The 15,943-nt window shown below is 37.7% G+C and overlaps 1 protein-coding gene across 5 annotated transcripts in view; it reads right to left on the minus strand.

The window, feature by feature from the left end:
* Positions 1–15,943, minus strand: part of GART (phosphoribosylglycinamide formyltransferase, phosphoribosylglycinamide synthetase, phosphoribosylaminoimidazole synthetase) — a 39,213-nt gene that overhangs the window by 17,254 nt on the left and 6,016 nt on the right. For all 5 annotated transcript variants that reach the window (XM_086764797.1, XM_086764790.1, XM_086764806.1 and 2 more), the window contains 10 exons: positions 13,069–13,217; positions 8,910–9,005; positions 8,020–8,194; positions 6,977–7,088; positions 5,662–5,730; positions 3,581–3,706; positions 2,591–2,678; positions 2,084–2,169; positions 1,320–1,488; positions 497–728 (listed from right to left, as the gene is read on the minus strand). In XM_086764797.1, coding sequence (XP_086620923.1) covers positions 497–728; positions 1,320–1,488; positions 2,084–2,169; positions 2,591–2,678; positions 3,581–3,706; positions 5,662–5,730; positions 6,977–7,088; positions 8,020–8,194; positions 8,910–9,005; positions 13,069–13,213 — 1,298 coding nt within the window. In that variant the 5' untranslated portion in view covers positions 13,214–13,217. The remainder of the gene's footprint in view (positions 1–496; positions 729–1,319; positions 1,489–2,083; positions 2,170–2,590; positions 2,679–3,580; positions 3,707–5,661; positions 5,731–6,976; positions 7,089–8,019; positions 8,195–8,909; positions 9,006–13,068; positions 13,218–15,943) is intronic.

Genomic DNA, 15,943 nt, shown 5'->3' on the forward strand with positions numbered 1-15,943 from the left:
ATAAATTGTACCCATGTTGTCAGCCAGCTATTACATTAAAATGCGTATCTCAACAGGGTAGGTATTTCAAAACCATTTTAACAATTTCTAAAGGCTCTAAAATGAACCAATAAAATAGTCCAAACTTTGTTCATACACACATTTAATTATATTAATATTAGACTTAAGGACAACACAAATCTAGAGCAAAAGCTATGGTTTAGAGCCTAAGAACCAGAAGTCCACCTTCGCTAAAACAGACATAACAAAGACAGCAACACCAGAAGTTATTCCTGTGTGCTGGTCACTGTAGTTTAACTCAGGCTTGGGAGAACAAGAACATGGATGAAAAAGCTATCAAAAAGCCTGTTCCTTCCTTGGCTGCTCACAAGGATGTTAGTTAAAACTTGTCTAGAGTTATGCATAATACCAATATCAGTTTATTACCGTAAACTAGTCATGTCTTTAAGTCCCTTTTATATCAGTTATTTCCATTTCAAGTATTTCAATTATCTACCTGGATTGTCTCAGGAAAGCTATAGCGCGATAACCAATGTCCTTTCTATAAATGGCACCCTTGAAGTGTATGGCTGCTACACCCTTGTTGGCTTCTTGCAGTGCTGTCATTAAATCCTCTTTAATAGCAGTTACTGTAAGGACTCTTCCTCCACTAGTCACCACTTTGCCATCCTTCAGGGCTGTGCCTGCATGGAACACCTCCAGTCCTAGTTGCTTAGCCTTAGAAAGTCCTGTGATTGTTACATAAGAAAATAAATGCAGAAAAATCAGTTGATTAGAACATTCGCTATTAAATTACACATGAAGAGATATTCAGCGCTTATTGACTGTGTCTAGAAACCACAATCGAATTCAGTGTGATCGTGCTGGGAAGCAGGAATAAATTTGTATAAACTACATTTTAAGGAGAGACAAGTCTGCTACTTTTACACTCAAAGACACAGAAAGAGGTATTTTGCTGAAACATCTGCATACAACATTTAATTCAAGCTGGATTTTATACTTCATTGACACAGACCCCACAAAACACATCAGCATTATGTAAGAATCAGTGATGAGCCCAGAACTACTTTACTCTAACACGTATTAAAGAAAAGCCACAAAACTTAACAATGTAGTATGGAGACTTGAAAATGCTACGGGTGCATTGCCAATAAACTTTGATGTGTGAAAATTCAGCCGCCTCTTGCTGACCCATAACGACAGTATCTAAAGTTTCTATGAATCTGAGTTACCCTGATTTACCTTCATCTGTCAAAAGAGAAAATGGAGAGATGGAAGGAGAGGAATCAGACTTCGGCAGTTTCTCCCGCTATATTTACCTGTTATTTCCAAACCCTTGGGATACGTTCCTGGATACCCTTCGCTAGCCATGACCACCGTCACAGCTGCACTGTCTTCAAACCAAACTGGCATGGAACTAGACAACTTTTTATTGATAACCGCTTGCATAACTTCATACAAATCACTTTTCAATAGCGGAAGAATTACCTACAAAAATACAGATTAACAAATTAAACAATATACATTGTTACGTTTTCTTCACCGAGTTTTGAAAAATGGTAATGCAACTGTAAAAATAACATTAAATAAGTATGTTCATATACTGTATTTTCACACATATATACATATTGTGCATAATTTATGTACCTTTAAAAATACTCTTCCTTGAACATAGTTTCTATGGGTAAGAGAACTGCTACATATGGAGGAGAAAAGGTAGAGGCCTATTTGTTCTGAAGAACAGAAATGAAGGGTTTTGTTCCAGGGAGTGGGGAAAAGAAGTGTTCACTTCTTTAATAAAGTAAAAAAATCCAACTCCATTTCAGAAAAGACAGGAAATTTCTGAGTTTCACTTATGCTTACCCTTGTAAAGCCCGTATTTGAGAATAACCTGCTGAAATCTTCTCTGAGATGAAACAATAATGTAACAGAACTTCTGTCTTGGATAAACAAACCAAATATTTTAAATCTCAGTGCAATTAGCTAATTATTCATCCAAAAGTTAGTGAAGAATAACGGTAGATGGCAACAGACTTTCCTCCTTCTATAATGGCAAACTGTATCTACCTACAAAATAACTCACCTGACATTCTGGATCACCAAATCTGCAGTTAAACTCCAGAACTTTAGGTCCATCTTTGGTAAGCATTAATCCAGCATAAAGTACACCTGGAATAAAAAAAATACATAAAAAGCTATCTAAGCACTGCACAGGTAATTTGTTTTTAATATATTCATAATAGTGTTAAAAAAGGATGCCACCTGTGTTCATTTAAAGGTAGTATGTTAACACTTGAGAAATGTTAAAAATGTATTGGGCAAAAACAGTTGTGGTTACAATTTTGCATCTTATTTTCAAATGTTGTCCTTTCTGTTCTTCCTTACTTGACAATTACCCGCCATTAATGAAATGATATCCATTGATTTCAATGGACTCTAAATCAAGACACTGATACCAAACCCAGTTACCAAATAAATCCAAGTTCTCTTCCTTAACTAATAATGTGAGTTAGGCCTATAAAAATGACAAAGTGAAAAAAAAATAAAATATTTCTTTTTATACTTAAAAATCCCAAACTTCTGCACATACCAAAATAGGGGACACCTTCTTTCCTCATGCCATCAACAGTTTTCTGAAGAACAGTATCTCTTATCTTCTCCAATAAATCTTTAGAAATCTAATAAAACAAGATTAGAAAACAGTGTCTGTAAAAAGGGAGTGCGTGATTTTTCCTGCCATGATGGCTGGCGTTTTTAAGAGCCAAGCAGGCATTTTTAAGAGCCATCCAAGACTTGGATGGCCTCTTGCCCACTTCAAAAAGTTTCATACAATGGAAAGCTAATATTTCTTTTTTTCTCTCCTCAGACAACATACTACAGCATTAAATCAACTGTCTGCATCTCATCAGACACTTTTCCATGCTTAGATCCATGTGCAAGCAATCCCACTGGCTTCACTGCAACAAACCATTTGCACAGACATACTGGCATTTAGATAAGGCCTCCCAAAGACAAATCACAGTTGGAAAGTATAGTGATAAATGATCAAATTTTATTCAATAAACAAAGTTTATAACCTTCTATAGAACAAAGCCTATAATTTTTTTTAACTAAAAAAAAAAGGAATTTCTGGCCGTGACACAGGTGTACTGAATGCAAAGTAAGTCCTTTTGCAAATAGTTCCTTGCCAAACAGAATCCAAACTACCTTGAGGTACAGCAAGAGAATTAAGCTCATCATTAGCTTAGGTTGGCACAAAATAAAAATGTGGTTTTAAGCACTTAGTTCTAACAATTAGTATTTCATAATGCTTCAAAACCAAATCAAAATATAAGGTTGCAGAAATAACACTTCCACCTTTATAATTAAAAGTAATTCAGTAGAAATATCCTCCTCTTTAGAGAAACAAATTTAAGTTATGGACTTGACTATGTCTGTTTTAGGCAACTTTTCCATCCACAAGAGCCCACTCTCTTCACTCTCCTGTTCATCATAGTAGAACTAAAAATTCATATATGCTTTCAATACTGGAGCTGTAGTACAGCTTTAGTGAAACATCTCCTTGTCAATGCATTTTTACCTGAGGTGCTGGGGAATAAGCTCCCATCCCTCCAGTGTTAGGGCCTTCATCTCCATCCATTAACCGCTTGTGGTCCTGGGCTGGAGGCATGGGAGCAATTGTGACGCCATCAGTGAAACATAAGCACTAGAAAACAAGAAGAATAATTAAAACCCAAGTGTATGACTAAAATTGAAGTCAAAAAGCACAAATACATTTGATTTTCACTGTTGCAAATGGATATTTAAGAGTATAAATTCTGTCTCCCTGATAAAACAAACTACACTACTCGAAACATTTCCCTTTTCCCTCAGGGAACAGTGCCTCATTTTATATGACCTTCCCACAGAAATTACCTTTAACATAACATATAAAAATTATAACACAATATCAGTAGTTGTACTGAAAAAAATACTCAAAAGATTAAAAAAAAATTAAAATACTCCACAATAGAAGCTACTTCTTCCCTCCCCCTTCTTCTCCCCTGCCCCGGAAGGAAGGCATTACATTCCTTTCAAGATTTCCTTTTCCCTATTGCTAAAACTATTTACTATTGAATTGTTTATAAATTACTTACATAGCAGATGACTTATCCTCAATATCTTAATAGTAACAAGCCTGCTGGCATCTTCTGTAACTGGATGATGTTCGCAGTCTGAACTACTGCTAGCAGTACTCATAAAAACATTTTATAATGCTAATTAAAAAACAAGCAAAGACTCCTCTACAAAACCCCAAAATGCCAAAATACTAATATATTAAAAACTACAGTCATTTGTAGGAGGTGAATTATTTTGACAGGCAAGGCAAGCAGTTTGTTTTCTTCATTGTTATCAGTCATCACAGAAAAAAACCCTTTAAACTGTGTTTATATTATTGTGTTACATTACAGTAAGTCTGCTAGTATTCTAAGGACTAATTAAGAGCATTACATATTTCCCTCCAGAGAATTAAGATCTGCATAACCCCTTAACTCCTAAAAAGGTCAAGGCAACCAGGAAGGAATAAAGATGACCAATAAGTGCATGTCTAACTTCTTCATATTGGGCAGGAAACCAGATTATGCGAAGACTGGCAACAGTTGGAGATGATCACTTACTTTATAAATACCACCACCTCCAAGATGAATATTCACAACATCCAGCATAAGTCAATTCCAGCACCAGGACTTGGGAACCTGAGCTGGTACTTGGCTGTTCTACTTTGTGTGATGCAAGTGTCAAGTTCCTCTGCCACCTCAAAACTAGGCTCTAATTCTCCTTTTCTCCTTCACACTCTGCTAATTAAATCAGATATACTTTTCTAAACAAAGGAGCTGAACCAGCTTAAAATGAAGGTGATGTTCTCTCAGCATCTGCAGAGAAATCAACATTCTCAAAACATTCAACAGCCTTTGGCTGCAGGTCATTCATCCCCAGGTGCACTTCCACATTGCAATATCTCTGGCAATGAAACTGGTTAAAGAGGATCCTGCCTTGAGTTTTTTGTTCCCCTGCCCCAAAGGAGTTTATTGCTTCCTCGTGATGCAGTTCAACACATTCCCTTCATCAGCAAAGCTGATTAAAGAGAATCTTCACCCTCCCTTACTCCCAACCACTCCTTGCCTTGCTCTGCATTTCACCATCCCGTTACTTGTACTGATTCAAATGGCACTGGCTCTAAATCAGAACACAGAAAACATGCAGGGTGGTGGTGTTGATTTCTTTTTAGGTTGTAGCTTCACAAACAGGTAACTAGTATAACTGAACCAAACAGCAGTGAAGAGGTAGCAATATGGAAGGGAAGGGACATCTTATACTGTCTTTGCTGTCAGAGAAATCATAACACAGAACTGCACGCTCAATGACACTCCAAATTTTTAAGTTTGGATTTTTTTTTCCCATGTGGCAAGAGCTGATTACTGTTTGAGTTATTTTTATTTAATTTGAATTATTTCAACAGACTGCAGGAAGTGTGGTTCTTAATACAGCTGTCTTTAATGAACAGAATTTTATTTTAAAACTTCTAATTTAAATAATAAAATCTTACATATTTCTACATAGTGTTTCCTAAATTGTTTAGGACAAGTATAATCAAAGTGTTACAGTGAGATATACACTTACAGAAATTTCTTCTCCTTCAAGAAGTTCTTCAACAACAACAGTTTCCCCAGCTGTTCCAAAAGTCTTATCCTACAGTAAAACCAAAATCTGTTCAGTTCTGTTCCAGTTATTTTCAAGTATTCAAAATGCAAGCAGAAAAAAAGTATTTTTAATACACCAAGAAAAATGCAGCACAGTTTTGAGACTATTAATCCATTCTCCATCCTGGGTATGTCAGCAATGGTAAAATCTTTGCTCCTCTTTTCTGTTTCTTCTTAAATAACTGTAGACTTTATGCCTGAATGTTTTTAAATTGCAGATGACATTTGTGACTTACTGAACAATTTCTTCCAAAGTTTGCACTCATGATACAGAAAGTAACAGCAACCACTGTCAAGTCTATAATCTGAACTTTTACTTCATAAGAAAGTGCAATTCTATAGAATACATTGGAAGGGGGCAATATTTTCATATTCCAGTGCAATGTTTGAACACTGCATATTTAGGCTATTAAGAACAACCAACCAACACTGACAAGATAATTTTGTGGGTCTATAAGACTCTGTAACATACATTTTTTTTTTGTTCAAGACATTGAGTCACATGTTAAGACATATATTTGTCCAATACCTACACATACACACACACAAAATGTGAGTGCAGACCCTACATTCTGACTCCTGAAATACAAGCGTGTCAGATAACATCTCCTGTGAATCAGCACAGCTCCACTGAACTGTAAAATGCTGCGCTGCTGACACCAGCTGAGGATCTGACCTGTATGCGTCTTAGTTTCCAGCTCTATGTTCCTAACTGCTCACATGAAATTGCTTCATTTTACTTCTTTTCAGATTTTGATGTCCCTTATATTTGTTGAATATCCTACCTAAATATACAATTAACTTGAAATAATGCCACTGGAACTTTACTACACATTTAAATGCTCTGTGATTGCAGTCTGAAAGCTGATGTTCCTTGGCAAGATCCAGCTTAATCACAGCATTATTATTACAGCACTGTAGTACCTCTTTGACTGCAGCAGTCTCAAAAAAAAAAAAAGAAAAAAGGAAATTCATATGGAAATAAGTGTGGGTTTTCATTAAGAGTTATTTTATTTTATTTTAGCCTACATGAACGATGTCTAGAAAGAGTACCCCGTCTCAAGCAATAAATAAGATAGAGCTTCATAGCTGTCCAAATAATGGGTAAAATATTTGACATCTTTTAGACAAATTCCTATTAGATAGAAATAAAGGATATCTTTGAGACTCTGAGGTGGTTAACAACTTATTTTGTGTGAGAACTCCTCCAGTTAGTGCATGACATTTCTACTCACCTGCATGATTTCATTAACAGCTTTGCAGGCTTCTTCCTTGTTTGAAGCCACAATTACTCCTTTGCCAGCTGCCAGGCCACTAGCTTTTACAACCAAAGCAGGGAAGTTTGCACTTCAAAGACAGAGAAGGTAGATTCAACAGTAAACACTATATAGTGCAAATATATTTTGTAGGCATTTTGAACATTCAAATAGTTGAAAGACCAAAATACTTGTCAGTTTTCATAGCAACCATTTTACCTTATTGAATAACACACAAATAAAAACCAGGCTCTTCTTGTTATGCTATGCCTGTGAAGGACTTCTGCTTCCTTTTTTTTCCCCACCACTGAATTTCATTACTGTTCTGAAAGGTTGCTTTCATTCTAATAATTTACGGTTGTATCATTTCTGGGTCACCTGCATTGTATCCTAATGAGTAGACCATCATTCGCTGAAGAAGTCTCCAATGCAGAATATACATTTGTGGAGAAAAGGTACAAAGAACGCAGAATATATGACTATCAGACTGCAAGCTGGGTTTCCACAGTAGGCAATTTGAAAAAAAGTACAGGCTTGTCATATATTCTCCTGTAAACTGAACACTGAACTTTATTTTCATTTTAGAGCAGTAAAAAAGAACCATTTAATTATCAGACTTATTGCAGTGTGACACTGTCATGTTAGATTATCCTTTAAAACCTTTACAGATGTTCTATCACAGCCAAAAGTACCAATACATTAGTAATATGGTAATATTAGTAATACAGTAATGTTAGTAATGAGGGTGATAGAGCACTGGAACAGGTTGCCCAGAGACGTGGTGGATGCCCCATCCCTGGGAACATTCAAGGTCAGGTTGGACGGGGCTCTGAGCAACCTGATCTGGTTGGAGATGTCCCTGCTCCTTGCAGGCGGGTTGGACTAGGTGACCTTTAAAGGTCCCTTCAAACCCAAACTACCCTATGATTTTATGATTCTAATATTTTGATTGTTTGTTTTGGATACCTGGCACACTGTACATTGCTGTAAAAAAAATATTTCTAAAATGGTAAGAATTTTACCTGTGAATAAAGCTACATGCTGCTTTAGGGTCAGTGAAAGATTTCCATCTCGCAGTTGGGATCTCATGACGATCCAAAAAGGCTTTGCTAAAACTCTTACTGGACTCCAGCTGAGCTGCCTTTGCTGTTGGACCAAAACACCTTACTCCAGCTGCTGTCAAGTCATCAACAATTCCTAAACATGACAACACAAAAAACAATGTATAAATCACCAGATGATTTATAGGAGTCAGGTAGTTCAAGTCTACTGATGCGTCGGAACAAGTATGTCAGGAATGATAAGCCATATATATCTAACCAGTGCCTATTTCACCAGATGGGCCTTGGATGCATTCTTCACTGTAATCAGGAGCAGGTAAGCTTGCAATATCTGGGGCTAAGAAGAGTATTTGGCAAGAGATGACAAGCCCCCCTTGTTTTATTATAGCTTTTAGCTAAAAAGTCTACATTAGTCTTCTGTGAAGATGACAATTGTTGATCACTTAAAAGGTTAAAACAGAAAAATTATCAGCATGTCTATAAATGGCATTTTTTTAACAAGTCTCAAATTATTATTATTTCAAAAAATGAAAATTCCGAAGTAAAATCAAAACTCTAGTTAAGGTTCCTATATGGAAACACTTTGATACTTCTTACTATTCCCGAATACTTAAAAAGACACTGAACATTTAAGGATATTTTAACTGTTACATTGCTCACACAATACCCTTCAGGAATTCATTTGCACCACAGCACAACTCTGAATTTCAGGGAAACTGCCACAGAAGATCTGTTTCCACTCCTACCGAAGACACTCAGATACTGTTGAGTGGTGCACAGAAGATGGGGACTAAAGTTTACTTTTCTTCCTAAATTATGAAGGCTTTGATTTTTAGCTTGCTTTCTCTTACCAGCAGCAAGAGGAACCTCTGGACCAACCACAACCAGCCTGATCTCCTGATCTCTGCAGAACTGCGCAAGTGTAGCATGATTGCTGACTGAAACAGCTGTTGAAGACATAAAAGGGCAGTAAGACTTCATTCATTACTGTTGCATAGCACTTATTTATCACACAACACTGAAGCAGCATTCACATTCTTGAGCGGCAGGTCACTGAATCTGGAAGAGTGAGGCATACGCTAATGTATAAACTTACATGCAAGGATTAGACCAAAAATACACCACCAAACCCCCAAGCAAAGGCTGTGGTTTGACGTGCATTGTCAACTCACCTTGCTCTTGAAAGTGAGAAAAAAAAAACTTTTGGGTTCCCCTGCACTGCCATACAGTAAACTGGGACATCCTCTTTGCCAGCACAAGAAGCATCGTGAAGGATCCAAGTGAAAAATAACTCACAAGCGGAAAAAAAAAAATTTCAGCCAGCTTCACCATGAAGCTTTACACATATTCATGCCAGCACAGTGTAAGGGATAGGAACAAGTGGATGGTAGTGGGATTGCAACTGCTTTCTTTTTTCCTTCTTCTTGTAGCTAAAAATTGTCACACTAAATTGATTCCACTGAAACAAAGGGGAATCTGAACATTTTTTCTTATATTTGGCTGAACTTAGTAAGGGCAGGTGCTGTAATTATGGGTAAGGATATTTGGTCTTAGGTTTTTACAACTATTGTCTTTCCATAAACAAACATTTAACATGATGATACTAGGAATTCCAAAACCTGTGTAAACAAAAGAAAAACTTGCATGAAAGACAATAATGTCAAGTCTCATGATAAAAAAATTTACGCAAAGGCAATGCAATTCCACTACTTTTATCAAGAATAAATAAAGTCAAGGTCTACAGAGCACGGGAACACGAACCCAGAGAGAGCCAAAAAAGCAGTGAGCGTGGCCCGACATGGATTGGCTGCCTCTGCAGGGAGGAGACTAAGACATCAGGGCACAAAGCTGGCAAAGGGAACACGGTGCAGCAGAGCACAGACCCTCCTTGCAGCTGGACTACTTCACTTCAAGTTTTGTCTGTGATCTCCTGTTAGTGACTGTACTGGCAAGCACGCCAGGAGCTGATGGTCTCTTCCAGCTAGTTTCTGGGGAAGAGACAAGAGAGAAAGGAGAGGCAGTAATACAGCAGCTTCTGCTGGACAAACAGACAAGATTTTGTGTTGGTGCTCCCGCTGCGCTCCTGTCATCCTGTATGAATAAATTCCCTGCTTCCACAAGAGAAGCAGCTTTTTCTGCCTAAGAGATGGCATAAAAGCACGTATCAGAAACCTACATTTTGGTTACCCTGTTTGGGTGTAGTGGGAGAAAAAACTAGACTGAGCACTAATGAAAACTACCTCCTTGACACCTATTTAACAGTTCAGTTACTTTGTTCCACCAACATTTGTAAGTAAGGAGAACCAAAGGCCTTTGACTTCTGTGTGCAATTTATGCCAATTGACTTCTGGCTCAGAAGAGAGCAAAACCAGAAGTATAACACACTTGGCTTTAAAGTACTGATTAACATAAAGATCAATATTGTCTTTCAGTCCCATAGGGCTGTTGTGAAAGCAGCTGGAGGATAGCAGATCCCGACCAAAGAGAGTGGGAGCTCTGGTGGGCAACTGAAGAGAGACAGCCCCTGTTCCCTGTGAGACTAATCCATGAGAAGGGCAGCAAGGAAAGGAAAGAGCCCATAAGGTGATTGCGCTTTTCATGCCAAACCGTCTTGCCACAGGTCTGATCTACTAGTGATATAAACAGTGAATATGGCACAAGATCTACATGATGTGGAAATGTCCCCGTAAGAAAGAGAAGGAAATAAATCACATTGTTAATATGTAATTTTACCTTTCCCCCCCAAACATAATTTTCCTCTCAGGATGTAAACTAAAAGGGGACATTTTTGTAGCTGTGTTTCATTTCTCGACAGCTAAACATTCCTCTTGAACCAGACAGAAGGACCTTGGACCAAGGATTTCAAAGCTAGAGCTTAAAGTTAAGAGCAAAGTTACACCAAGAGCTAAAATGGGATGGAAGGAGGCTTCAGGATGCTAAAGTCCATTCACAGACATGCATATGCCTATCTCTGGATTCAGCAAGCCATTCTGTATGCTTCTGGCACCAAAATTTCCCTGCTAATTAAATATAGATTGAATATAAAACCATATTTAGTCACTCAACCTAAATCTACCTTTATTGTCAGAAACGATTACTGACTCAAATTAACCATGATTTTTTTTTTCTTTTTTTTTTACTTAGCTACAGGCAAGGTTTGAAGGATTTAAAGTTATTTATAATTTTAAGGTCACTTTCATATGTTTCATAAATCATGTGAGAACCAGAGTCACAATGCTAATTAAAAGAAATTTCATGAACCATGAGGGGAGGATAAACTTTCAAAGCCAAATCTTGATTATAGCAAAAAACCAGAAACAACGGCAGCAGTTTCACAGACATTGTTGGCGAGGCTCACATAACATAATGGGGCTCACATGCCTCTGTAAAGCAGTTTTCCATTTTCAATCATAGGCCTAAAATGCCTGAGCAGATAAGACAAATAGTTTCCTTAAAAAAAAAAAAAAAAAAAAATTCTCTTCACAAATTCTAGATTCTTCCTGTCTCCTGGTTAGCTGAGGATTTCTCTCCAAAAGTACATGTGAACCCATACTCTAGAAAAAAAGATTTTAGTACACATAGTAGATTTCATGGACCTGGCTCAAGCATTATTGGGCATATGCTCAAATATTTTCCAGTGTTGAAAATGCAGTATTTTTCATGGAACAACAAAGTGAGAGAAAAAGCACAGCAGCTTTTAAAAGACATCGTTTGTGAAAAAATACTGAAACTAACATTTTGCAGGCCGTACAGGCTGGCACTGACGCCATTTAGCACAAGGATAAAGATTCTTGTTTGAATTTCTGCAATGAGAAGGAAATGTATGACTTGCCTGTCTTGCTCTTCCTTGGGCCCTCTCCTCAGAGACGAAATAGAACAAAAAACTACCTATGATACTGTGACTAGTCAACGAAATTAAGGACAAAGTTATTTAAACAGCCTGTAATTAAGCATTCCAGTGGAATTAAGTATGATAATTACCTGCTGCACAAGAATCTGACAGGATTCCACATGAGATGGTAACAAAAAAAAGATTTTACTCACATACAAATATGAATGCAGAAAATTGATGTATATAATTCATGGCCACATGCGTACTGTGTTAACTTTAATTTCATATGTTATCATGTTTTAAAGTGGAAATTTAAGTCAGTTGTTTAAAGCACCTAATTCAAGATCTTTATATGAAGGACACAAGACATGAATTTCTTCAGTAATTACCCCTGGTTTCGTATGATTCACTGTGTGCCTCTGGGTAAACACCTTAGACCAGTTTTGTTTTTTGGATGTAATTTTGGATGCTCAGTTTGAAATACCGCAAGCTTGATTTCTCAAAACGAATAACTATGAATAGTTTAACTACAGCCAGTCAGAGCTTAACATATTAAGCTAGAAGCTCAAAACAGACAGTCGGTATGAAGAGAGAAACATTTGAAAACAACGTTGACTTCTTAAGGTCACTAAGACAAAGGAATTATGTTTTTCTATCGTTGAACGCTTCAAGAGAGAAAATATTCTCATCAAAAGTTGTAAGGATCACAGGGCTTCAATGCACTTCTGAGAATATAGTAGTGAATTTAGTGTTTTAAGTGCTGACATTTCTTTAGGCACTTTTCAGCTGTTCACCAATCAGTTGTTGAACTGCAGTGTGTACCAAGAGAAACCATCATCCCTTCCCCGCAAAACTGCTGGGAAGTAGAAACCACTGCGGCTCTCCCAAGCCATATTCCCAGAGGAATGTGCATCGAACAGATGGGAGTTTTGTCTGTATCTTCCACCCTCAAACCCAAAGAACTAGATATCACAACTGAGATAACATAAAATGAGTGGTAGTTGCACAAGGATTTGTTCAGACATTTTTATTTCTTAACTGCCACCATCTATTTCACATGTCCAGAACCTTAAAAAACCAGCAATAATAATAATAATCCTTTCACATTAACAGATCCGTGAATGGAACAACGTATTTGTTGAGTTATCAAATTTTAAAAAGGTATTTTTTCTTTTTACCTGAATTGGAAATTTTTCCATTGTCAGCTGTTCCTGCATTTCCTGGAGCAACAAATACATGTTTTACATGTGGGGACTGGGCCAGCTTCCAGGCCAGCGCATGCTCTCTCCCTCCACTGCCAATCACAAGCACCCGATCGGCCATTAGTCTGCATAAAATCAGAACACAAGCAAAACAGACAGAATTAGCTGCAGAAGGTTAGGACAGCAGGAGCTTCACAGACCACGGTTATAAGTGCTGAGTGCAACACAGCTTACAAAGGAGGTGAATGTCACTTTGTTTCAGGCAACAATATTCCTATAAGGGTTTTGTTGGTTAAAAAAAAAAAAAAAAAAAAAAGAGAGATATGTACATAAAAATGGATAACTGACTTAATCAGATGTAATATAAACTAAATGTCAAAGGCTGAACTGCTCCTGAACACAGAAGTAACCTGCAGGGCAATCCATCCTGGTTTTCCTTCAGTCAGATTGGCAACTGCTCCAAGTTACGCGGAAGTCTGCGACACAGGAAAAACTCTTACCAGTGGCTGGGCTGTGATTTGTAGCCTACAGAAACAGAAACTCCTGGAGAATCCAAGTCTGCAAAAGGCTTCTGTTGAACTAACAGCATGAACACAGTATTACAGTGTCAGGGAACTGAATGGGACCACTCGAAAGTTTTTAGAGGTACTATCTGAAAGAGCCCGAAATACTTTATGAAACGGAAAGGCTAAGAGCAATGAGACAGGGAAATCAAGCTCCAGCTCTGGCTTTCCTTAGGAGAGAACAACCATGAGGCAAACAATGGGGAAGACCAGGTGTCATTAATAAAGGAGCTTGCTCTGAGAAGGTACTGCAGGGCATCCACTCCTCTCTCACATTCCACTGAGTTTTAGAAAAACACATTAACGCTCACTTGGCCTGTGGAAAGTAGGTGTATGAATGAAGGCTGCAATTTCTTTACAATTTTAAACTGTCCAAACCCTTTTCAGCAGTTTGGAAACAAAATGGGTCACAAAAATGAAATGAAGTCTCTCAGTTTTGCCCTCCTTGTGTCAGTATCTGTTTGTGTACATATAACTTACACATATTGGACTGATGGCAATATTACAATTTTTTCTTTGAGCAGCTTTGCAAGTTAACCTTTGCTATTTAAGACATATTTACTTCTCTGTGTATCTTCTACATATTTACTGATGTATGTCACCTCAGACTTGCTGTCCCAACAACGACACTACACAGCTTGCAAGGGAATAGAAGAGTTCGCTTACACTGAAAAAAACCCACTGGAATTCAGAAAATAGTAAAGAAAGAAATAAAGTAAGTATATAATTTATTAAATAAGCACATACGTCTTTATTTGGAGTTCCTCAAAAAGCAAAGGCTAGCCTCCTAAGCTATTCAAAAAATAGTCTGTTAGAGGTTAGAGTCAAGTTAGTCCAACTATACATAAATTACATACACAAATGATGCCACTGCACTGGTTAAAGTGAGAGTTTTATTCACAGAAGTCAAATAATCCCTGAAGAAGCTATCCAGCAGAGCAGAAAGCTAGCAGCTACAAATTGGCAGGTGGTCCTAAACCAAAGTGCAGCATGCACTACTTGCAAAAAATAATCTAAAAGTATTAAATCCTAACATATGCAGAATAACAATCTAAACTTATAAAAAATGGCTTAAGAATTTTAAGCAATGAGAATAAGCAATAGCAGTTTTGTGCTGAAAATGGCACAAAAGTCAAAGGGCTTTGTGTGGCCAGCGAAGAGGCCCAATGTGTCCCTTTGCTATACGAAATACCTCCCATTCATGGGGAGGAGGAACACAGCCCAGATAAGAGTTTTCATCAAAATGAACAACCAGTCTCCCTGCTGTAAACCCGGCATGCGTAACACGCAACCCTTGGTCGCTCCCTGTGCCTCTTCCATTAAGCGGCTGGTCATTGACCTGTGCTCACCAATGTGGAGAGTGCCTCCCAAGGTGAGCTCAGAGAAAAACCTCGGACACACAGCGCAGCTTGAATGCACACAGGTGACAACTCCACTTCCAAGAGCAGCAGAAAGTCAGAACTCCTCTGCGTTTCTGTCTTTTGCGGGAGGACAAAAGAGGATGACTAGCACAAAGCACATCTTAAACAAAAAAATAAAAAAAGGAAAGAAAAAACCCCAACAGATTTCTAAGGGAAAAGCAGAAACACATGACAGGAAGCAGGTTTTCAGCCAACTGATAAGGCATGCGCCTCTCCCTCACGCGAGCTGCTACAGCTTGACTTGAATAAAGCTGCTCCAAGAGCTCTGACCCTGGAGAAACCCATCCTTCCTGAGGACCTGGACTATGCAGGAAATGACTTCTGCTCTGAGGGCACTATGCAATGTGTACGGTTAGCACGATTTTTAAATCCAAGACCTCTGTAATAAACTTTAGACAGGTACAGACCACACGTGTTTTAAAAGGTATTCCTATGCCATTTGCTAATGTGTTTTAATCCATTAACGAAGGAATGATTTGCTCAGAGAGTGATACCTTTAGGCAAAACATCCAGTCAAAATAAAGACAAAATAAACATGAATAGAAGGGTAAAATACACAAGATTAACAGTGAGTTGTTCACTATGAACTAAACACACTGGAGTTAAAACTTAATTGTAGTTTCAGGCTAGGGGAGAGCAATAGCTTTCTAATCAACAGTGTTTGACAAAATAGACATGTTGCAAAATAGCAGAGATGTTTTAATTACAAAACTCCAGGATTACTTAGAATTAGGAAAAAAAAACCCAACTCAACATTGTGGTAAAAATTACCAGTTATGGTATACCTATTTGGGAGACCCAGTTATGCTGAACCTCTTTTATATTAAAATTCAAGCAAAAAGAAAAGATAAAAGGGGCTGGCTAAAA

Source organism: Chlamydotis macqueenii, chromosome 1 (genome assembly GCF_036417535.1).
Source record: "Chlamydotis macqueenii isolate bChlMac1 chromosome 1, bChlMac1.mat, whole genome shotgun sequence".
Taxonomy (NCBI): domain Eukaryota; kingdom Metazoa; phylum Chordata; class Aves; order Otidiformes; family Otididae; genus Chlamydotis; species Chlamydotis macqueenii.